Source organism: Coturnix japonica, chromosome 11 (assembly GCF_054131305.1).
Source record: "Coturnix japonica strain WE chromosome 11, WE-NBRP24, whole genome shotgun sequence".
Taxonomy (NCBI): Eukaryota; Metazoa; Chordata; class Aves; order Galliformes; family Phasianidae; genus Coturnix; species Coturnix japonica.
The window spans coordinates 23,902,045-23,925,248 of record NC_140673.1 but is presented as its reverse complement, the minus strand read 5'-3'; the positions used below and the strand labels follow the sequence as shown (position 1 = coordinate 23,925,248).

At 40.7% G+C, this 23,204-nt stretch overlaps 2 protein-coding genes across 5 annotated transcripts in view; both read left to right on the top strand.

Moving 5' to 3' along the window:
• Positions 1–8: 8 nt before the first annotated feature.
• Positions 9–12,006, top strand: ORC1 (origin recognition complex subunit 1). 3 transcript variants are annotated; one of them, XM_085511708.1, is made up of 17 exons: positions 9–63; positions 543–636; positions 1,000–1,127; positions 2,560–2,733; positions 3,170–3,541; positions 3,970–4,264; positions 4,404–4,508; positions 4,832–5,030; positions 5,366–5,472; positions 6,064–6,165; positions 6,708–6,879; positions 7,064–7,171; positions 7,918–8,067; positions 9,324–9,443; positions 10,142–10,308; positions 11,124–11,211; positions 11,636–12,006. In XM_085511708.1, exons 2-17 carry the CDS (start codon positions 548–550, stop codon positions 11,828–11,830), a joined length of 2,571 nt encoding a protein of 856 aa, XP_085367834.1. In that variant the 5' UTR covers positions 9–63; positions 543–547; the 3' UTR covers positions 11,831–12,006. The 3 variants fall into 3 exon arrangements, with proteins under 3 accessions (XP_085367834.1, XP_085367835.1, XP_085367836.1); XM_085511709.1 differs by having other exon boundaries at positions 9–68; XM_085511710.1 differs by having other exon boundaries at positions 9–73.
• A 563-nt stretch (positions 12,007–12,569) lies between these two features.
• The window catches only part of CC2D1B (coiled-coil and C2 domain containing 1B), a 27,595-nt gene continuing 16,960 nt past the window's right edge, over positions 12,570–23,204 (top strand). The window contains exons 1-9 of one of the 2 annotated variants that reach the window (XM_085511707.1): positions 12,570–12,638; positions 12,852–12,952; positions 14,723–14,864; positions 17,059–17,171; positions 18,007–18,122; positions 19,195–19,332; positions 21,288–21,561; positions 22,046–22,170; positions 22,324–22,399. In XM_085511707.1, the coding sequence (XP_085367833.1) occupies positions 18,027–18,122; positions 19,195–19,332; positions 21,288–21,561; positions 22,046–22,170; positions 22,324–22,399 (709 nt within the window). In that variant the 5' untranslated portion in view covers positions 12,570–12,638; positions 12,852–12,952; positions 14,723–14,864; positions 17,059–17,171; positions 18,007–18,026. Of the gene's footprint in view, positions 12,639–12,851; positions 12,953–14,722; positions 14,865–17,058; positions 17,172–18,002; positions 18,123–19,194; positions 19,333–21,287; positions 21,562–22,045; positions 22,171–22,323; positions 22,400–23,204 lie in introns of both variants that reach the window. The other variant, XM_015870566.3, reaches the window with a different exon arrangement.

The window sequence follows — 23,204 nt, the reverse complement described above, 5'->3', positions numbered from 1 at the left end:
GAAGTTCTATCGCGGGGTGAGCGGGAGCTCGAGCTGCTGCCGTTGGTGCTGAGGCGGTGTGAGGTGAGGTGAGGTGAGGTGAGGGGAGCGGGAGGCGGGACGTGAGGTGATGGGGGGCCGTGAGGTGATGATGGGGGGCCGTGAGGTGATGATGGGGGGCCGTGAGGTGATGATGGGGGGCCGTGAGGTGATGATGGGGGCCGTGAGGTGATGATGGGGGCCGTGAGGTGATGATGGGGGCCGTGAGGTGATGATGGGGGACCGTGAGGTGATGATGGGGGACCGTGAGGTGATGATGGGGGCCGTGAGGTGATGGGGCGGCTGCGTTGTTCGTTCTGTGAAGGGCGCTTTGGGTGTCTGCTGATTCGACCCCATCCGGCTCTATGGCCATGCGGGCATTGTGCAGGGGGAGCGGGGCCCCTCAGGCCGGGTTATTTCGAGCAGCACGCAGAGGTTGGGGCTGTGTGTTAACCTGCACTGCTTGGGGGGATTCGGTTTTTAAGCTACAAGCAAAAGTTGTTCATTTTTTTGCTTTTCCTCAGGAAGCATGGACGCCTGTCAGCAGAATAAAGTCGTTCATTCGTGGTATGGCCAGCCCATGAACTCAGACAGAAAGCTGAGGATTCTGCAGTACAAGTAAATAACGTTTATTTCTGTTTCTCTCGGGGGGATGTAAGCAGTGACTCTTGTTTTGCCTATTTGACATTTAGGTGTTAATTTGACAGTGTGAATGTTGCTAAGTAGCAGCAGTTTTGTCATGTGCATCATGGCACCATATGTGTAACACAAAAGCGTTGTCATAAAGCTCTTGAAATGTAAATGGTACATTTGAGCAAAAGCATTTAATTATATCTGTGAATAAGTGCTGACTGCCTGTTCAAGATACGAGTGAAGGTTTTAAGCTTTGTTGGAGGGGATCTAAGAGGCTTTAAGTTGGGCAGTCACCTTTGATGGCACGTGAATAATAAACGATGCTGACTTGTCTGCGTCATTTTCTAGGGGAATCCTTATCAAGTCTGAGAGAAGCAGAAAAGAAAGATGCATCCAACTCGGTGACTTTGTTCTCGTAGAAGGGGAAAACGCAGATCAGCCTTTTGTGGCACAGCTCCTGGATTTGTATGAAGATGGTAAGAAATACAAACTCACCTCCTTTGTGAGGAACCTTAAAATGTTTTAAAGATAATTATATTGTGGGGATGTGGTCAACATTAACACTGTGGCTCTGTTCTATGTTACTAAGGAAACTAGATTTTGGTAATCGCTGCTCCTGTATGTATATCCGTTTTTGATGCTGATTTCATCTGAATTGGGAAGCTAAATGCAGCTGAAAGGCTTTAAAAGGTGCAGTCTTTTGCTTAGTTGTTTACTGTTAAAAGAAATAGTCCTCGGGGAAGGCAATGTGAGCTCTCACTTTATTTAGATACTGGAGAATCCCACTGGAACAAGAGTGCTGCAGCCCTGAGACTTGTGTGTCATTAGACACCAAGGATTTCAGTGTTAGATACACAGCTGAATAAATGGGCTCATCACTTCTGTCCCTTGTAGAACAACTTATTTATAGGTAGAGGTAGATATGAAAAGATAAGTTATGGCAGGCAAGTGGCACAAAGGCAATGGTGGAGTCTGAGAATCTATTCGTTAGCAAGTCTCATTTCTTTCAACAGCTGTTTTTGTTTTCGTTTGAAGATGAACACCTTAAATAAGCGTAAGAGCGTAAGAACTGCTTTATGTTCTAAATATCTTTTTAACTCTATCCACAAGGAACCTTCTCATGCTGTTTATTCAGACTCGCTTCTCTGGTATTTCACAGCAGGGTTCTCTGGTTCGTTAGGCAGTGAGCAAACATTTCTGGTTTATCTTTAAAATAACCCTGAAATTACCAGTAACGGTATGAAATTTCTTAGTTCTCCTTTTACGTCGCTGCCTTCAGTTAGTGGAGTTGAGTTAGATCATATGCATGTCAATATAGAACTTCTTCATTTGTGACAGTGAACTGCTAGGTTGTCATAGAATGGCCTGGGTTGAAAAGGACCACAGTGATCACCCAGTTTCAACCCCCTGCTGTGTGCAGGGTCGCCAACCAGCAGCCCAGGCTGCCCAGAGCCACATCCAGCCTGGCCTTGAATGCCTGCAGGGATGGGGCATCCACAGCCTCCTTGGGCAACCTGTTCCAGCGCATCACCACCTTCTGGGTGAGAAAGATTAGCTGATCTGAATGAATCCTGTGGTTTGAGACTTGGTGTAGGTATCACCTTAAGCTGTGATAGTCTCAGTTCAGATATCATCACTCCCAGTATGTGCTTTAGTGCCCAGAGTTTCCCCTGACTGTCCCAGGTCTGTGTAGTGAGCAATGTGGCTGTGCTAGCACCATGGCTCACCAGAAGTGTGCAATTGCATCAAGTGGCATTGCTAGGTCAGTGCTTCAGCTGCAGTGCCCTTAATGTGGTACTGCAGGTAGTGAGGATCTTGTGTGGTATTTCAGCTGAAGTCACCAAGGTTTGCTAAGAACTATTTATGGTACAAGAGAATCCTTAGTATTCATTTTCTTTTCACTTGTAGGCGCTCAGCGGAAGCATGCAGTTGTGCAGTGGTTCTCCCATATTACAGAGATACCGAAGAATAAGCAGAAACTGCTTAAAAGAAGAATTTCTTTCCAGGAAGTGTTTTTTGATCAAGTTTCTGGCTACGACACTGACATAGCTGTGGAGACTATCATTGACAGTGCGCTGGTAGGTACTGCAGCCCACCTATGTGCAGAAGGGAAACATAAACTGAAACAGTTTGAAAAACAGAATAGTGCAGCTACTTTACTTCCTCCTGATCTGAACATGCAATGTGTATCTGATTGCTAGTGAAGTTGTGTAGGATGGTTGAAGACTCAGTACTCCTCCTTCCCTAAGTGACTTTGGTTATGGGATTGCATATATATTGCATATATGGGATTGCATGCAGGGAAGTAATGTGATGGAAGCCTATTGTGGTTCGACAAGGCATGTAGCGCAGGGTAACACTGAGCTAACAGTTTTGTAGGCTGAAGACATTGCCATCTATAATGAAGTTCCATGACTTCCAGCTGTATGATATGTGAATAGAAAACAGTTGAATGCTAAATTAACAGTAAATATTAAGGTATGTATGTGTTGATTTTTTTTTCTCCTTTTTCAGGTAGTACCCCTACGTCTAAAGGATGAATTACCTACTAGATTAAAAAAGGAAAAAATTTTCTGTGTGAAACAGTCTTGGGATGGGAAGTGCTTTAAGGCCTTGTCGCCTCACACATTCACAAAGCTGAATGAAGCTAACAAGAAAGGAGATGGCGTCCCAAACACTTTCAACTCTTCTGTTCCTTCGGATATTGTTTCCTCTGTGAAAAAAGATAACAAGAAGGCTTCTTGGAGTGCCACAAAACAAAAAAATGTTGAGATGGAAATAGAATCAAAACATTCTGCATCCAAGTCTTCCCTTTCTAAGAAGACACATTCACTAAGAACAGCTAATGAATTTAAAAATCCATCCGCAAGAAAGAAGTTAGAGTTGAACAGTATGTATATGTCAGTATGTGTATTCTGTCCATTGGGTTGTTTTGAATGGAGTATTGTGACTCCCTTTTTGACCTCAGTACTCCTGCCTTATTTTTCCTTATTTTCTGGCTAAAGGTATACAAGAAGGTTTACACTGGATTGACTGAATGAATACATTTGGATTGTATATTTGAACTAACAGCTGAGTAAAGTTGGAAGTGATAGAGCCTGGTTTTTCATTTTTCTACTATGCTGCCCTCTTCTTCAGAGGGAAATGCATGTTTTCCAGTAATTCAGTTTTCTGTCCACAAAGCTTAATACCATTATGTTGCCTTTAAATTACAGCTCTGACACCATGTCTTCTGAAACTACTGACTTCTCTGAAACTTCTAACTCAAACCATCCATGTTAAAGGCTGACAAAAGTTTGTTTTGCTTTTAATTCCTAGGTCCCACAAGATCTCCAAAAAGCAAACTCCTGGACAAGGATGTTTTGGAACTTTTAGATGATGACTATGATTTTGAATCGTTAAAACCAACACCTATTAAAAGAAAAGTGAAATTCACTGAAGTTCCAAGCTCACCACCAAAAATACATTGTGCCAGTGATAAGCTAAAGTCAGTGTTTGGTACTGCAGAGCATGAGGAGATATTTAGTGGTACACTAAGATTGTCCCCTTATAGGAAGGCTGAAGACTCTAATGAGAAGGTCAAGAAACTTAATATGGAAGATGACGCTATAGTGTAAGTAATAGCATTTTTATAACTATTTTTGTGTTTGCATTGAGTTTACAAGCTTAATAGTTGAGCCCGAAGTTTAAAGGGCCTCCTCTCCATCTCTACAAATGTGGTTCAGATCAAAGTAGCTTTGTGTTCTTTACAGCTTAACTGGACATAAGGAGCTGGGCAGTCAGAGCCCTGCGGTGACCCCTCGTTCTCGTAGAACGTGTGCACAGGAGACAAGCACTCGCATTGCAGAACAAATCAGGTGAACTTTTGATTTCATGGTATCTTGTTCTGATTGTTTTCAAAGGCTCGAAGCCTCAACAGTTTGTATAGCTTAACAGTGAGGTGCAAATGATTGCAGAGTGAGTAAAAACTGTCTAATATTAAGAAACATTAAGCTTACTGCCTTTACTTCAGTCTGTTAAATAGCTATTGAAAATAACAGCTCAAATGGAGAGTAAGTTGACTTGCTCATTACAGTCACCTTACAGGAAAAACTGAAGATGTATCAAATGACACTCTGTAGTGAGCAGAGTTATATGCATTATAAAAAACCAAACAACTTCTGTCCTTTCTTTCTTATAGCTTATTAAATATGCTAGAATCAAAGGAAGAAGATGATTTTCTCTCTAGCTCAGATTCTTACTCCTCAAGTAGTGAGGAAGAAGACAGTGATGTGAGCTGTACACCAGAGAAGAAAACTAAATCAAACGGAATGTTCAGCACCCCAAGATCTTCAAGGAAACCTTCAGTTCACACTCCTGCCAAGACCTCAAGGAAAACAGTAAGATTCCTTATAGCCACTGATGTTTTTAAAAGTTTGGAACACAGGGTTACTGAAGAACATAAAGAACTTTAAAATATTTTAGCAACTCAAAAGGTGAAGTTGTTTGTGTCACGATTTCCTCTGCTGGTTTCTTTGTCTCCTCAAAGAAGAAAAGACCATGAAACTTAACTTGGTAATTCCTTTCTTTAAGGACCATGCCTCCTTTCATTTGGTACTTTGACGTCTCTGGGAAGTTATGTGTAATTTATGTTCTGGAGGCTTATATGAATTATCTGTTTCTGGTAGACATTCCTGTATGTAACAAATCTGAGGTCCTAATTTTTTCTTCTCAGCCTTTACCAGGAACACCCAGGACACCCCGAAATGCAACTCCTGAAATTCCCAAGCGCAGCCACGCAGCACAGAAACCAACCAGTGTACTGGAAGAAGCCAGATTAAGGTAATGCTCACTGAAAGGAGGGAATGCTGATGTAGGGCAATGTCACCTCTACCAGATTTATTAAATTCAGTGAAAATGGGTAATATTTTGATTCCAGAGGAACATTAATGAATTGACAATAAATACCATAATTACATGTGGCTACAGCACTGCTTTTACAATTGCAAGTTATTGTAACTAGTTCTTAGTGTTAAATTCTTCAGAGTTACATATCTGTCTTTATTCTGTGTAACATTCAGTTAAAAAACAAAAAAACCCACAAAGGTCCTCTCTTGTAGATTGTAGTGGTACAATGAGTATCTTTCTACAAGCTCTCACTTCTCACTACTATATCTCATTTAATACTGTTGATGATGACTGTTCAGCCATCTTAAAACTCAAAAGCTTGAAAACTTCAGAGAGACTAGACTGTTTCATTTGGATACTTGACATTGGTGTTCAGACCTGAAGTATCTAAGACAGATACAACTGTGGAGATGTGGGGGGGCTCACTATTTGTTTTTTCCCCTTAAGGCCATTCAGGTAGATCTGTGAAACTGCATCTCTTTGGCATCCAGTTTGTTTGACTTGTTTGTTTGTTTTAATCCAAAGGCTGCATGTTTCTGCCGTCCCAGAATCTTTGCCCTGTCGTGAGGAAGAATTCCAGGATATCTATAATTTTGTGGAAAGCAAACTTATTGATGGTACAGGAGGGTGAGTTCTTTGGTGAGACTGTATAACTGAGATCACATAGACCTGTAGCGCAATGACAGTCAATCAAATCTGCTTTAATTTAAAAGGCTTGTTTGACTGAAGTAAAGATCCTAGTTGAATTTTCCAGCATGTTTTGTTGGTTTTTTTTCCCCCTTGAGTGGTGTTGCACATATAAATAATATGAATTCCTGTATTGTATAGATTCAAATTTAAGACAGAAATACCTAGTTGCTTTTAGATGTCTGAGAAAATTGCTTTATTTTAATAAAGCAAAATTAGAATTTCTGAAGTATTTTAGACTGTTAGTTACTTTAATAATTAAAAAAAAACAACAACAACAACAAAAAAAACCAGAAACCTTATATTCTAATGTATGGCATGACCTACTTTGCAATAAAGTAACCGAATGTAGGGAATTACCTGAAGTGACAGAGTTGGGGAGGGTGTTCAAGGCAGTTGTTCAAGGCAGGAACTCCAATTTCTTGATACTAAGTGCATTACCATTTTTGCTCAGACTGCTAAAAAGATGTTCTGTTTGGTAGGTGCATGTATATTTCTGGAGTGCCTGGAACAGGTAAAACTGCCACTGTTCATGAAGTGATTCGCTGTCTTCAGCGAGCTACAGAGGATGATGACCTACCATCATTCCAGTTCATAGAGATCAACGGCATGAAGCTTACTGATCCTCACCAAGCTTACGTGCAGATTCTAGAGGTGAGAAAAGCCTCCTCAGCTGCTCTCCTTTGAAAGAAGAGGAAATTCAGATACTCAATGTTTTATGGGATTAAAGACAACTAATGAACAATACTTCTGAAAGTTAAAACTGACAAAGGGTTAAACTCCCTATTTCCAGAGCTTTGGTGTGATTAACCTGCAGTATAATTTAATTCTTGTCCAGTTACTAACAGGTCAGAAGGTGACAGCAACTCATGCTGCAGTGCTGTTGGCAAAACTTTTCTGCACACCTGGACCAAAGAGGAAGACCACAGTGCTGGTAGTGGATGAGGTGAGACAAGGAATCCTTCATTCTCTATCCTAATTCTTTCCCAAAGTATCATTTAAAAAAAAAAACAAACACACAGGTTTTTAGAGAATGGAAAATCACAGTGTATGTACCTGGAGTATGTCATATATGATCTAAATGAGAAGACTTGGGAGCGAGGAACTCAAATTGTTCCTCTTAGTCTCATTAGGAAACTGGATGTAAATAGATGACTCTTCTGTTGCCAAAATTTTCTGCCTTTGTTTTCATGTTAGTTTTCTGTTTTATGGTATACTGAATAATGTCAACTCCTAAATAACATAGAACATGGTTTAGGTTATGTTTTTTATCCGGAAGCTGCATTTTTCTCTGGAGAGAAAATTCACAATGAAAAATCTAGTTTTGGAACTTTGAATATACTGCGTTCAGTTATAAATGTTTGAGTTGTGGATTTTTATTTGCTATGATTCAGATCTTCACATGGTTTGGTGGTTTAACCTTGTTGGATGTAACATTAATATCATGTTAGTGTTTAAAATTGCAGCTCCGTTTTGTGATGAGTACTTTTCAAAGAGAGATTAGAGCTCTAATTCAAAAAATGCAGTGCTGTTAAAAGATTAGCAAAGGAAATGCAACAGAGACTCTTTGTTCAGTATCATGCAAGAAGTGTTTTGTGGCAGAGCTAACTCTCTCCAGCCTCACTCTAACTTGTATTGTAAGCACTAAGACATTGTTTTTTAGTTGGTTTCTTAATCTTTTTCTTTCTTCAGCTTGATCTTCTGTGGACCCGAAAGCAGAACGTGATGTACAACTTATTTGATTGGCCAAATCAAAAGCACTCCAAGTTAATCATCTTGGCCATTGCTAACACCATGGACTTGCCAGAAAGAATAATGATGAACAGAGTATCTAGCAGGCTGGTATGTCCTTTAACAGTTAGGCTGCTGAGAGAGAGAGAACTGATTAAATGTTGCATGCAATCTAAAGTAATCTGGGAAGGAGAGGATAGGGTGGATTACATCAGAAGTTACATAATCATAAACAATTATTATTCCCTCTTGTCTCCAGAGGGCAGACGATCAAATAAATTTGTATAAATATTAGCAAAATAAGTATAGGAGCCAGCTCACTAATCAGATGTCATGCTGTATAAGAACACTCTGTTCTTATAAGAATGAGTTAGGGAAAAAGAACGCAGATGTCTTTTTAAACATATTAAATTCTATATAATTGAATTCTATGCATCATAGTGAAGCTGCTTACTCCAGAGTTCAGAGAAATTTCTTTCTCTTTTCCTTCGCTATTTCCCTTTCATTTCTGGCACATAATTACTTGTCTCTGTTTGTCATAATCAGAGGGTGGATTTTATTTGTTCAATACCTTTGGTCAGGAAATTGGATGTACTCCATACTATGTGTGTTTAATACATCATCCTAGGTCATTGTTTCAACACTTCCAAAAGAAGTGATTTGCAAAAACAGTGCTCTGCCTTCATCCTTCTGTGACTCAAAAATAGTTGCACAGTAACTGAAAATTGCTTTTTCCTACTCATTAATCTTGCAGTTCAGCTGAAACCCTGAGAATCCATGTAGTCAAGGGAGAGGAATTCATAAAGGATGTAAAGCTTTACCTCCTGTAGAGTGTGAAAGGCAGTACCTCATAGATAACTCATAGATTGGTCTTCTCATCTGAAATCAGCTATTATTAGCTTGAGCCAGAGGTGGATTTGTAGTTCTTTGCCGTTTGCTGACTTGCAGGCCTAATGTCAAGTCAACAGAATGACTGTATATGTGCATAAAGATATGCTAAAGAAGAGATGAATGTTTTTGGTAGGTTCTGCTGTTGTAAACAGTTGTGATAAAAAGGTTCTTTTATTGAGTGTCTCTAGTTTATTTTCAAGTTTTTGTAAGAGAACTTGGATTCTAATAGCATGCACCACTAGCTCTGCCCTTCTGGGGTAGTGATCCGCACTCAACCTGTTTCATTTATGGATGTGCATGCTTATTTTACAAGTGTGAAGGAGAAAAAAACCCAATTAAAGCTTTTAGGGGAAGAATGCGGAACAGTTGAAACAGATTGATCCAACCAGAGAAATTAAAACTACTTACTATGCAGGCTGTGCTTGAATAGTTTAATGACTGAAGCACTTCTCACTGTATTTTATTGTTTATTATAGGGTCTCACCAGAATGTCCTTTCAGCCCTACACCTACAAACAGCTACAGGAAATTGTTTCATCAAGATTGAACAGTGTGAAGGCATTTGAAGAGGACGCAATTCAGCTGGTGTCCAGAAAGGTAAATACAGTACAAATGTACAAATAGCTCTGTGTTGAGCTAGGTAAAAATTGAGGGATATGGGAAAATTCTGTAGCAGTAATTGCAGTTCTGTGGATCCACATTCTGCACTGGGGACAAAGTGAGACACTAATAGTGGATCATGTGTTGTCCTTTTTCTGAAGTATACATGGCATTTTTTGCAGGAAACATGGCTAAGGCACTATCCTTGTTTTTTCCACCTGCTTTGAGAAGGAAGGTTAATGATGCAAAGTCAGCTTTCTGTAGTGTTTACATAATGAATCATTGGATGGATCTTGGTGGGCAGTGGAGATATCCATATTCGTTTTCTATTTCTTGAGTTGTTTAAGGCCTCAATGTAACCTATTCTATTTCCAGTCCATATATTCTGTTGTACTAAAACCAAATAATGCCTTAGGGATCAGTAGCTTTTTAAATTCAGATGTATGCATGGTCTAATGTCAACTTCATTAAAAGTGTAAGCCACAGGTGGGGTTTTAAGAGGTTTTCAGAACATAGTTTCAGAAATTTTGTTAAGCTAAAGTTCTTCAGACACTTGCAAGTGTAAATTCATTATCTCAAGTAGTTGTGTACTCCTAAAATAATGGTTTGTTCTGGTCTGTTCCTTCTACAAGCTGAGGTAAGAGATAAGTTGTAGCAAGGAAATACTTCTGCAAACCTGTCACGTTTTCTTTCAGGTAGCAGCGCTGTCTGGCGATGCAAGGCGTTGCCTTGATATCTGCAGAAGGGCCGCTGAGATCTGTGAGTTTTCTAGCCAAAAGAATAGTCCTGAGATAGTCAGGATGACGCACGTAACACAAGCCATAGATGAAATGTTCTCATCACCATATATAGAGGCAATCAGGTAAAAACATTTCTCAAGCATTGATTTGCTTTTGTGTCGTTTTCACTGTGCTATTTTTCAACAACCTTCATTCTGTCCATAGACTCCTTTTAGAGCGCATGTGATGCATTATGTTTTGTTAAAATATGAGTTTAATAAACAACAATCACACAGCACAGCCAGGAGAGAGATACTACATAGAAATTAAGGATGGGAAAACAAGGTGCAGAAATCTCTTGTTTAAAGTTATATAGGATGCTTCCACATTAACCTTCTGCTTAGGGATTTTGAGATGTTCTGATTGTCCCTGTTTACTGTATGTTGTGTCTGAAAAATGTTAATTTGATCATTCATAAACATTAACTGACTGTAATGCATTGCAAAGTGTGTGTGGAGTTGGATATGGATTCTGCCATTTTCAGCTTGGGTTCAGAATCATTGAAGGAGCTACAGACTTGTTCTGCCAGCACAGTACACTCACAGTATTACGGCATTACACAATTGTGATGTTTATCTCATGTCATTCCTCACACGAATGCTTGTAAGAAACCAGGATCTGTACAGTTAGCAACATGTGTGGCACTGTAAGTGATCCTGTAAGCTTTATATTCTGCATGGAGTCAAATGTCTTGTTCAGATAGGTACTGAAAGGAGTGGGATGCAGTGCTCTGTGTTGTCAGGGTTGCAGGTTGTAATATGGGCTGTCTTGCTTATTTCCACTCTCAGGTAGGAAAATACTCTGCATTTAAGTGATTTTCCTCCCAAATTTCTTCCTAAGGTCTCGCAGGTTCTGAACTTTGCAGACTAATTGTTGCTCATTTTGTTTTGATCTCCAGGAATGCCTCATTGCACGAACAGATCTTTTTTAAAGCAATTTTAGCAGAGTTTCGTAGGGCGGGAGTTGAGGAGGCAACAGTTCAACAGGTATGGTAGTGTTCCATGTTGCTCTTATTGAAATGCACTGGAAAAACTCTCAGGAAAAAAAACAGAAGTGTTGAAAAGTTTGGGATTTGTATTCCTAGAATCTGATGGAAAACACTGTGACAATTAACTACACCAGCATAGCCATGTATAAATCCGTTCTGTGCTTGGAAGTAACAAATGATCGGGTGACACTGTGGACTAACTGTGTTTGCTGATGATTTTGCTTTGGGGCTATATAGAAATAAAGGATAGCGGATTATGACAGAAGCTTCAGGTGTTTGGTGCTACGAGAGCAGTGTGTGTGCATTCCGTCTGAATAGGCTGAAAGATTGATGAGCAGGGAAGGAAAATCTTCCCTTTTTCACCTTGGCCTGCAGATCGCAGCAGGAGGTAAACTTGAGTTCCATCTCTTCTTCTTTACCAGGTCTATCATCAGCACATCTCGCTGTGCAGGATGGAGGGCATGCAGAGCCCCACGGTGTCAGACATCGTGGCCATCTGTGCCAGGCTCGGTGCCTGCAGGCTGCTGCTGCTGGACTCCAGCAACAAATACCTTCACATGCGTGTGCGCCTCAACGTCAGCCAGGACGATGTCATGTATGCGCTCAAGGATGACTAAGGCAATGGAGATTTTATTTTTATATATGTATAAATATTTTAAAGATGGTCTATTTTATTAATTTTTTTTTTAAAGTATAGATAAAAATGGAAATAGTAGATTGTATTTTTAAGTATTTCTCTTTGGTGTATCAAAGCACTTTGTACAATAAAGAACTTGCTTTGAAGCATTTTAAATACTTGAAAAGAAAACGATGTGTTTCAAAAGCCTTGTTGGTGAGTGGTCCCCTTCCAGCTGAGCTGTGTGAGCTGGGATTGATCCCCAGGAGCTGCTTCTGTTGTGACCCTCCCTATCCTTGTGCCATTATGGTTTTGCACTCAAAAAGTGAGGAAAAGATGTGTTTAAACTATGCATAAATCTTTGTTGTGTCTTGAAATTGAGCTGTATTGGTTGCCTGAAGGATTCTTGGCTCTCAGGGCTCTGCTTGCTGACTGCCTTTTGTTACTTTGAATCAACGTGGTCTACTTTTTGGTGTTGAAATGCTTTAAGGAAATAACCTCAGCTAACAGCCATCTGCCTTCAGACCGGGTTTGAGAACTGTGTTCTTGTTGCGTGAGCCCAGTGAATAAACCGTCCCTGTGTGTTAAGCTGCAGCCAGCAGCTCCCTGTGCATTGTACACCTTGGTTGGTAGTTAGTTCCACGTTAACGCTCCCCCCCGCCCTGCGGTTCGTGTCACGCCGTGCCTCTGCCGGCACTGCCCCCCTCCCTTCCCGGCCCCGCCCCCCGCGCAGGCGCGCCGCTGTCCCGGAGCTGCGGGCCGGGCCGCACTGCTGGGGTGTCTCGGCGCGGGGTCGGAGCGAGGCGGAGGTGGGCAGGGGGCTGAGCCGGGCGGGAGGCGGCGGTGATCCCGGCGGTGCTCAGCCTATCGCCTCCGCCGGCTCCTCCCTGCAACGAGGGGAGCGGGGCAGCGCCGCGCCTTGCCCGCCTCCCGGGCTGGGATGGGGTGGGCGGGCTGTGGCGGCCGTTGGTCGGGGACGCGGCCTGCTCCGTCCCGCTGACGCCTTGCTTGTTTGTGCTCAGCCCTTCCAGGCGCGGCGCTGAGATCCGGCGGCGGCATGTTGGGCAGGAGGCACAAGAAAAGCCCGCAGGCCAAGGGCCAGGGAGCCGCGGTGGCGAAGCAGGTGAGGAAGGCGAAGGGCCGGGGGTACCTCGCTTGTGTCCTGCGGGAGGCTCGGAACTACTTCCAGTTGCCTGTCGGTTGTTTTCCTGCTTCCTCCTTTAGTGTGTTCTTAAAGTAACGTGACAGGCGGTATGTATGGAGCAAGGCCTTGCAGGGAAGCCACCGTGCTGTCACACTGTAATCTTCGTATCAGACCTTATGACTCACGCTTGGGGTGGTTTCCTAATCACCGGTATTGAGATTTAATCGTAAATTCAGTCGCTATATTGAATTTCTTCTTACACCCATAAAATTAGAGAAATAAGACTGGAATATTAAGGAACAAATTTAGGGGCAGAGAGGAGAAAATAATAAAGCAACCGTTTATTTCCTTCTGTGATGTTATTCTTCCTCTAACAGATGGACTGATAAGCTCCTGTCACTCTTCAGTAGCTATTGCTTAATCATTGAGAGCTTAGGTGTGCCTACAGGTTGGTTCTGCTAGTACTTGTTATGTTTGGATGTAGTTTCAGAAGTCTCGATGAGAGAGACATGATTCTGGTAGTGGTTAGCAGGCTTGGGAAGTCCAGAAAAGCATCAATATAGAAGTCTGACCAAGGCAGAATTCTGGATATGGGAATGGAAGGGATGGAAGAGAGAGAGTGCTCTTTAGAGTTCTGGAATAAGTTAGATCCAAAGTGAAAACTGATTAAGGTTTGGAGGAATAGTTGATGCAAAAATAAGGAAATAGAAGAGATTGAAATGGGATATTAGGTAAGTTATTCCATTTTGGTGGAGCCAGTATCCTCATACCAGAGGTAAAGTGATTCTGTTAGAGATCAATGAAGTCACTGTTCCTCCAATACAAACGTGTGTATTTCTCAGTTAGAGGGATAGCATATAATTAGATTTTTTTGAGGAAGAGAAAACAGAAGTGGTTACAGCTGACAGCTTGGATTGTTTCTTGAATGCACTAAAGGCTTGTTTGCTTGCAGATGAATTTAACTATTTTTGAGCTGTGTGATGGTATTAAGGAAATGCTTAGAGAAGTTGGAGAAGCCAAGTAAAGCAGTTGTGTCATTTTAGAATAGCATCTTTCAGATTAAGACCTCAGAGATTTCTCTGATATTATTTTGACGTGTTATACAAAATCTAGAGACAGTCTTCTGTCACGTCCTGAGTGCTGTTAATAGTCCTAACAATCTATTTTGAACACTTAATTGTGTTTCCCGGTGTAATATAGACCTTGCTGGGTTTGTACTGGTCACGTTTCTGTGTGTGTTTCCTTTTTTTGGTTGTTTAGGTGCTGAGTTAATGAGAAATAGGAGATAGTTCTGTATATGTAAATGCAGCTTATTCCAGAGGACAAGGGTGAAGTCTCTGCTGTGTGCAGGTCGGACCTGTATTGTGTGAATGGTGATTAAATATTTCTTTAGCTTAGTTGTTACAGGAGTTACCCTGAACTTCCTTGATATCTGCTTGACGGGGCTCAGTATAACAGGCATCATTTGATCTGGTTACAACAAGCTATTCGATTTTGTTTTTAGAAATCATTGATAATGTAGAGTTTCTAGAGGGAGTGTTTGTTGCCTATTAAGATTTGTGTACTGCATTTCAGTCATGGATGCCCCATGTGTGGGTTGGTTTTTTTGGGTAATAGAAGTGATGTTATAGTTGGCTTAAAAAAAAAACCCACAAAAGAACAAAATGTTTAAATAATCTATGCAGTGTGATGTTTTTGAGTGTCATTTCTTTCTCACAGCAGTGCTTCTTTTCTTCCCCTTGGCTCCAGCTGGGGCTGTTTGTAGATTTCAATCCTGAAGAGATGCTGCTGGGTGCAGAGGAAGGTGGGGATGATGGGGACCTAGAAGCAGAGCTTGCTGCTATCACAGGAGTGAAGGTGAAAGAAGGGAAAGCCAAACCAAAAGGAAAAGGTAAGTCACAGGATTTTACCTACTGACAATCTGAATAATTTCTTAAAGTTATTTGTTTACAATACATTGATCTAACTGAAAAGTTTTGCACCATTTATAGAAGCTGTATTCACTTTAAAGGGTTACAGTTGCTAATGTAAAAAAGCATGAGAGATTTATATCATCCACATATGATGGCTAGCTGATTTAATAATGACTAAAATAAGACACGCTTGTTAATTTAGTGTGTGGAGTCATAACACGTGGTGGTAGGTGCTTGATGACTTTAAAATAGAAATATGTTACTTGTGCAGGCTTGGTTGATTGGTTGTTCTTTTGATGTTGTTTAGAGTGAATTTAATGAATAAGCATGATATTTTTCGTTACTTGGATACCGTAATGAAAACAAGATATTCTTTTAGGAGAGAGATTCTGGAAGCGTTGGAGTTACTGGGAGGATTTGGTAACTTGTTTTATTCAGAAGGTGTAGTGTTTCTTGGAAAATATAGTTAATATTGTTAACATTTTACAAATATGCTGCTAATGGTGTTTACTTACAAGTGTGCAATGCTTTATAGGTTTTCTGTGAGCTACTATCAAGATTGTTGCAGAGTGGGGCAGTTCATTAGTGGACAAGCTCTACTGCCAGATTAGTATGTTTGTTGGAGGTGCAGGGTGAGCTGGATCAGGAAACACAGCTATAAAAACAAGCTTCTCTTGCTGTGTTAGGTTTTCAGCTGAAACAGTTCCTTGGTGTGGTCACCAGCCTGCATGAACACTGCTGTACTTAGAAGGGAGAGGGTAGCTGAGCACATTGTGCAGTAACTGACTCCTGGATTTATATTCTAGAGTTGTGATAAGTAGGGAGGAAGTGATCTGTCTGTACCTTGAGGTTGCAGGCAGCAAAAGCTGTACTGTCGCAACATCTCAAGTACAGAAATCTATCTGTTGTGGTTGCTATCTGCAACCGTAAATGTCAGTTGGTCAGCTACTGAGGTGCTTGAAATTGTAGCCTCAACTTGCCATACCAGGTTAGAGTTGAACTAGCTATCCAGGGAAGCACAGTTGATACTTTCTTTGTAGAGGAGCTTCAGGTAAGGAATACTCTGACTCTTGAAGTGCAGCCACTTGCCTGCAGTCCTGGTTGCAGAGTTTTGCTATGTGAGTAGAAATGGGAAAAAGTGGGAAAAACCAATGGTTTGTTGATACTTTGGGATAGCTGTGAAGCGTTCCTGTTCCATGGAGAATCAGAATTCAATCTTTCAATCAAAGGTTATACCAGGAATAAATTACGTCTTGTTAGAGTAAACTGTTAGGGCAAAGGATGCAGAACAGAAAGATCTGACAAGGCTGCCAGGACAAAACTTTGTTAATATGCACAATCATGTCATAAATACCTTTTATAAGTATTTATCATGAGCTTAAAACTAGTTCAGATGTTTATTCCTACTGGGAACAAAGACTGCTTCAGTAATTTCCTTTCATGGATAGAAGCATGTAATTGGATTTATTCATGGATGGTTTATATTAATTTGTTCTTGTGACACCATTGTATTTTATCTTACCCGAGGACTGCGGTTTTGACAAAACATCCAAGAAGAGCCAGTATGATTTTTTGATTTCTCTGTGAAAAATTGAAGTATTACACAATGACAAAGTACTTATTGCTAGTTATTTCTGTAAATAATATCATAGAGATATTTATCTTAAATCAACCTAGGAACTTAAATAGTGACTTCTAGTAATTTTTCCCCGAGCCACTTGTTTTATCTACCTGTTGGTCTTCCTCAGTCTTAAATGTCCTTAACTGTGCAAAGCTGGCACGGCATCTTTCTCTTCTGCAGCAATGTTTTCTGAGCACTGTTGTGTTCCACCCTATGTACTTGTTTATCATGGTCCTCATAATTTTGCAGTTCACACTCCTTGTTTTACTAAAGCTCCAGGTTACTGGATGCTGTCATTGTGCTGTTGTCTACATTGGCTGTCACTTTCAGAAACACTTGTATAGCTTTTTTTTTTCCCCCTAGATTCTCATTTCCTCAGTGTTTGTCCTTTATCCATGAGTATACCCTCATTTACCTGTGTCTGTTACCAAAGATACAGAGGAAGCAGAGTCACTGCTGTCTTTCAGCTGTAGATATGCCTTCAGAATTTGTACCTAATGACTGCGTAACTGCTGTATAGGGCTTATATCTCTTCGTGGTTTCTTTTGCAGTTCCTCTGCCCATGGATCATATTGAAAAGATGGCTGCAGAGTGTATGAAGGACCTGAATGAAGATGAGGAGGAAGCAGAGGATGAGGACTTGGAGAAAGATACAGATCTGTTGGTACGTGTAATTTTATGTGCACTATATTCCATACAAGAATACAGGGTTTTGTGGGATCTGACGCACTGCACAACACAGTGACAGAGTTTCCCAGCTAACATTCTGTCACTTCTGCTCTTCTGTTTGAAGAGTTAATCACATGGCATCCCTCCCTCCCTCAGGAGAAGGAAGAGGAAAAAAACCCAATTGAAAATGGAGAAAGTAATTTATTAAAAGGAATGTGAGATAATACAGAGAGAAAGTCGATCCGAGTCTTTATTGGCAGCCCTCACCAACTGGCCTGTTAGAAAAGATGATAGATTAACTCTTCAAACTACAACACATTCAAATGTGTGATAGTCTGAGAGGAGTTGGAGAGCAGTGAGAATCCCATTCTGTGTCAGATGGTGAAATAAGGGATCAAATGTTCTCCTTAGAGTGACCTAAAATAGTCTCCTTCTATGACTATTTTGCTATTGCTTTAAGTGGTGCTTGGTTTGAGAGGAAGATCCTGAATGGCTCCTTTTTGACTAGCTCTTAGGGAAGGAGTGCTAGGCAGCATTTTTAACATCCATTGTTAAAGGATGCTTTTCTGAAGTTTCATAGGTTTTAATAATGCTTTGAAAGTACTTCTCTACCTTCTGATCTCTAACCACAGTCTTGTGTGGCTTTCCATTGTGGATAGAAGTGGAATCAATGGAAGCAATTTCTTTAAAATAAATACAAAAATGTCTGAAATATGAGATGTTAAGATTCCCTGTTTAAGGTCCATCCAAAGGGAATTGAGAGCTGATGTGTTTTTGTATTTTGAGGCTGTAGAAAATTTTGAAGAACTGTTGACTTTTGGTTTAGGCAGAATTGCAAGAAGTTCTGGGGATGGAAGATGAGACAGGAAGCTGTGAGGATGAAACAGTAACAATGGAGCAGTCCGTAGCTGAAGCAGAAAATGAGGAACCTGAACTGCAACCACAGGTAGGAGAGAGCTTTATGTTTCTGACAGTTCTCCTGAATCACTTTCATGATAAACGTTCGTACAAGGGTAACAAACGAGAGACCTTTTTGTCCTCAAGGGAAGGAAACACCACACTGTTGCAGGCTTCTCTGGGGGAACCAGTGCTGTATTTATAGAGTTGAATGATTATTGTTTGTTTTGTTCTGAGGATGCCTTTTGGTGTAAGCACGGAATCAAGGAGGTAAACAAAATCCAGCATGCGTTACACCTCATTTTGCATATGAGCATGTAAACAGCTGTTCACTTGTAAGGTTTGTGAACTTCCTCCTCTGGCCATTAAGCTGTTTGCTGAGATTGTGAAACCTGTTATAACTCAGCATCTTTGACATCTTAGTGGATTTTTCTTTCTCAGTAGCATTAGCCTCCTCAGTTCAGCTTGTCGATCCTCATGCAGTTAAAAACATTATTCAGTTACTACCCTGTTTCCGTTGTGTGCTACAGATTCCAATGCCCTCGTGCATTGTGCCAATTAATGAGTCTGTCAGAGTTGCTGTAGAGATAATAGCAATAATTACATCAGTATCCATCTGAAATACTTCTGTAGCCGTGGAGTGTTTGTAAGTAGCTACTCATAACATTGCTTAGGCTGTTTTTGTCACTGACCTAATCTCAAACTGTGAGAGGATGAGTTCTTACAGTAAAACCAAGTAGAAGAGCCCTTGAGGGAAGTAAACTAGCGTGTTTAGAAAAGGAGAAAAGACTTGAGCCAGAATATTTATTCACACCCTTTGCTGTGTGGTGGTTGAAAGGCTTTACTGTTCTCCCTCACCTACTCTCTGACCACATGGCTCCCATTACCCTGTTGACTGAATTTTCTGAATGTCTCCACCCATTCTTCTCTATTGCGCCTTTGAGAGAAGGCCCAGAGGTGGATCCAGGAGCTGTTAGTGTAGTACAAGTACTGCTCTGTTTTAGAGAGACTGCTCCATCCTTGTTTTTGTTGCTAATGTGAGTGTATTTGAAGAAGAACGCTTGCTTTTCAGTAGTTTGATAAAGTAAGTTTTCTTGATTTGTCTTATTATTTCTTCTGAGACCACCTCACTTCCTGCTGTTACCAGTGAGCTGCAACAGACAATAGAGAAGAGAATTGTTAACTATAAGACAGCAATTTCTAACGCAAAGGACTTGGGTGAGAGTGCCAAGCTACGCCGGTACGAAAGAGGCCTTAAGGTAAGGTAGATTCATAAGTTATGCGAACAAGGTGAGAAAATCAGTTCTCAGAAGTGTCGTTCAGTCTTTTCAGATGTGTGAAATTGCTAAAATGGGAGAGAAATTCTAATACACTATCTTGAGTTAATTTAAAAACATTAACTAGTGTTGTTGCATAGTCAGTATACAGGTGAAGTGTACTTTTGTATGTCTGTGCATCAGCTCTTTTTCTGGTGAATGTAGCTCGTGGCAGTTGGAGGCAAGGACAGTGGTAAATGCTGGTGTTGAACCTGCCCATCTAGATCTGAATTTTACCTATAATGACTGTTAATTGTTACCTGAACTCACAGTGTAGGAGCTTTCCTAATGCATACGCCTGCCAGTTTATCACTGATACCCTCCCTCAGGTATTTCCACCCCATTTGGTTCTGTGAGACAAATGCAGGCTTCCTTTCCTTGGGTGTACTTGAAAATGAATCAGATGGGATTTTTCGTTAGGAGCATTACAGATTGCAGCAAGGAGCAGTTTCTTTAGCTCTGCCTGTTTTCAGCCAGGTGGCGTGCTTGCAGTTAGTTTGGTAGTGCTTGCTGATTGCTGCTGTGCAGTGTCTTCATTTTCCTGTTCTCTGATCTCCCGCATTGTCTCAGACAGCAGCAAACTCTTGTCTTGTTAAGCAAAGCTTTATCTTTCAGTAAGGGAAGAGTGTAATGTCTGTTTGGCTCCCAAGTGTGCATAAGAAGTGACTGAGGCCAAACCCAGAAAAGGAGATGCACAAGAAGGGATATTTCTGTGTCTTCTGCCACTTTGCTCTGAATGTACGTGTAACCACCTGACCTTTAGAGGAACAAGAGAGATTGCAAAACCAGCTTGCTTATCAAATAAAGAAACCTAGTGCTCTGTTTGGCTCTTCTTTTGCTTTGTTTTTCAAGGCAGGGAGTTTCCACGTGCTGAAGTGGTGTAGCTAAGGTTAGTTGACTGGATCTTACTGCACCACTCCCAGTTCCTTAATTAGCTAGATGGCACTCCAGCAAATGGTGTGCAGTTGTCTCATGTGCTTGTTTCCTGGAACTGTGAACTTTAATCCCAGAGAGTCTAAATCCATGTTTCAAGCAACACGTGGGGAGGAGAGAGCTGTGTGTGGGTTGCTGGACTGGTCTGAACCCTGATCTCACATGCTGTTAGTCTGAAGTATATATCCCACTGTTACTTAGTAGGTTAAACAGTGCCGCAGTTAACTGAGAGTAGCAGTAATCTGACACTGATGAGATGATAATGTGTTTCTGTGCTTCAGCTTCAGTTTCTGTAGAAGATGAATGACGTAAAAACTTCTGGTTTGGCTTTAAGATCATGATGCTTTTTTGTCTGAACTTTTAAGTTTTAAAAAAATTAAAAAGTTTTTTTAATCCCATTCCCCACCACAAGTAGGAGCTGCCTGACTAGCAGTTAACACATGTTAATGATGGTGAGAGCTTCTTGCTGTAAGTCACCAGCTGTCCCACTTCATTTACTAGTGTTTAATGGTTTTTCTCATGTCCAGAAAATAAGTATGTGGACTCCTCCTTTCCCTAAATCCCATTGTGCAGTGACACTTCAGCAATGGATATTTTATTTTGTTTTATGGACAAAATATGTTTACAGTTAGTACAAGTAGCTTCAATCACCTTGGTGATTGTCTGTTGCAAAGCTGACAGTAGCACATCAACCGTCTGATACTTGTAGGTGCTGAGCTACTTTCAATTACCTAGCTTGTGTAGCAAGGCTTTTGCACTGTGTTAATCTGATATTGGGGCACCTTTCACTAGTGCTGATGTTGCCCTTGCAGAAGAAGAGGAAGTGCTAAAGAACATCCATCTCTTGCAATGGGGTGTAATAGATCTCATTGCGGATAGCGGAATAAATTCATGTTTTAATGATTTTATGCTAGCACTATATTTGATGAAAATACCTACTGACTTCGGTGTTCCGTTTCTCCCAGACACTGGAAACCATGCTGGCTGCAGTAAAGAGAGGCAAAAAAATCAATGAGGAAGAAATGCCACCTCCTGTTGCAACAGGAAAAAGCTCTTCTCACATATCTCAAGCCACAAGAGCAGAGCAGGAAAATTCAGGAGATTCAGTCAGTGTCCCAGCAGAGAGCAGAGCTGAGTCTTGTGCAGGTGATGAGCAGAAGACCTCACCTAAAGCAGAGCAGCACCTGGAATTGGAATCTCTACAGAGTCATGCTGCTTCTAGTCCTACCCTGGAAACAGGTACGATAATCTGAGAGGATAAGCTGTTGCAGCACGGTACTAATGCTACATCTTTCTTCATTTTTTCAGTCGTGTTGCAAAGCACTGCCTATGTCTGCACTTCCCTGTTGAATATTTCAGATAAAGTTGGCAGTGGGATAGTGCATCTCTGACATCGAGATCACATGTAATTACAGAGCTGTGGTCTGCAGTGTATAAATATGTTCAACCTTTACTGTATCTCCGCTTCTCCAGTATTGTAACATGTGGAATTAGATGCTTTAAAGATTTTCGGAGATCCTGATTAAAAGGCTTTTTCTTCTTTTATTTATTTATTTTTTTAAATCTGGGAAAAGTGGGATTGTCAAGGCTGGTAGGACTGGAAACTGAGAGGAAAAGCTGGGTGTATGATTCAAAAGTGGTAGATGTGCAGGTAGATTAATGTAACGAGAGGTACGTGTATTCCTTGCTCTGTGTAAGTCTCAGTATTGTTTTATTTTCACAGGTCTCCATAGGAGCAGCACACGAGATATACTAGTTAAGAGGCAGAAGGAGTATAAATTAGCAGCTCTGAAAGCCAAGCAGCAAGGGGACTTGGAGAAGGCAAAAGAATACATGAAGATAGGCAAGGTATGCACACAAAGAAACCTGAATACGAAACGTGCCTTGTGCTGTACCCATGTACCGTGCTTCTGCATTCATTGAATGTCATTTGTTCATTGTGGCAGCTAGCGAGTCATGGCCACACTAGAATACACCTTCTGTTCTTTTTCTGTGCATTAGAAATTTAATGTGGTCTTGGAAGCTCTGGACAGTGGGCAGCCAGTAGACCTCCAGAACATGCCTCCATCTCCTCAGAGTAAGTTGTACCTTACAGAAACTTTTGGAAGTCTGCCTGTGCTGCAATGTGAAGTGATTCTGATTTTGATTGTGAAGCTTTAAGAATTAAAGATCACTTAGGTCTGAGACCTAGTGCATATTCAAATTCTAATCAAAACCATCCAAGAAAAATGAGGTATTGTTATTTATATTAATCCCTGTGAATTAAAAAAGTTGGTATATGTGTTGATGTCTTAATTTTCCTTCTTTTGTAACTTAGATAGCAGGAGACAATATTTAAGTGACAGAGAAGGGGGATAAGGGCATATTCTCAAAGTTCACTGTAATACTTAATGTTGTTCTGTGTTTCAGCTGAAGTTCATAAGGTTTCACATTAAAAGATAAGCAGATATGCTCACAGGGATACAAATGATGGTTAATTTTAGTGCATTACAGTCTGAATCTTGGGAAGATAAAATATTAAAGATGCTTGAATCGTTGTAAGAGTCTTCTTATTAAAATGGATCTAGTATCATAACTGGCATTTGATCTCTGCAAGTCAGTGTTTTAGACAATTTTCTGCAAGTAGTAGATTATTATATTAAAAGAAAATAACAGATTATTCTATTGCAGTAAATCCTGACTCTTACAACTCCTTAAGTTTTTAACTGATCACCAAGTGGTGTTAGAGAGGCTCCTCACCCATGACATATTCCACTGTCAAACATGGATGTAGTGGATATTTTTCTAGTTTTCTAAAAATAACCACTATTATTTGAAACTTGGATTTCTGAATAGTTAGTATTACTTCCTTCCCTTTTCAGCACATCTTTTGTTACGAGGAT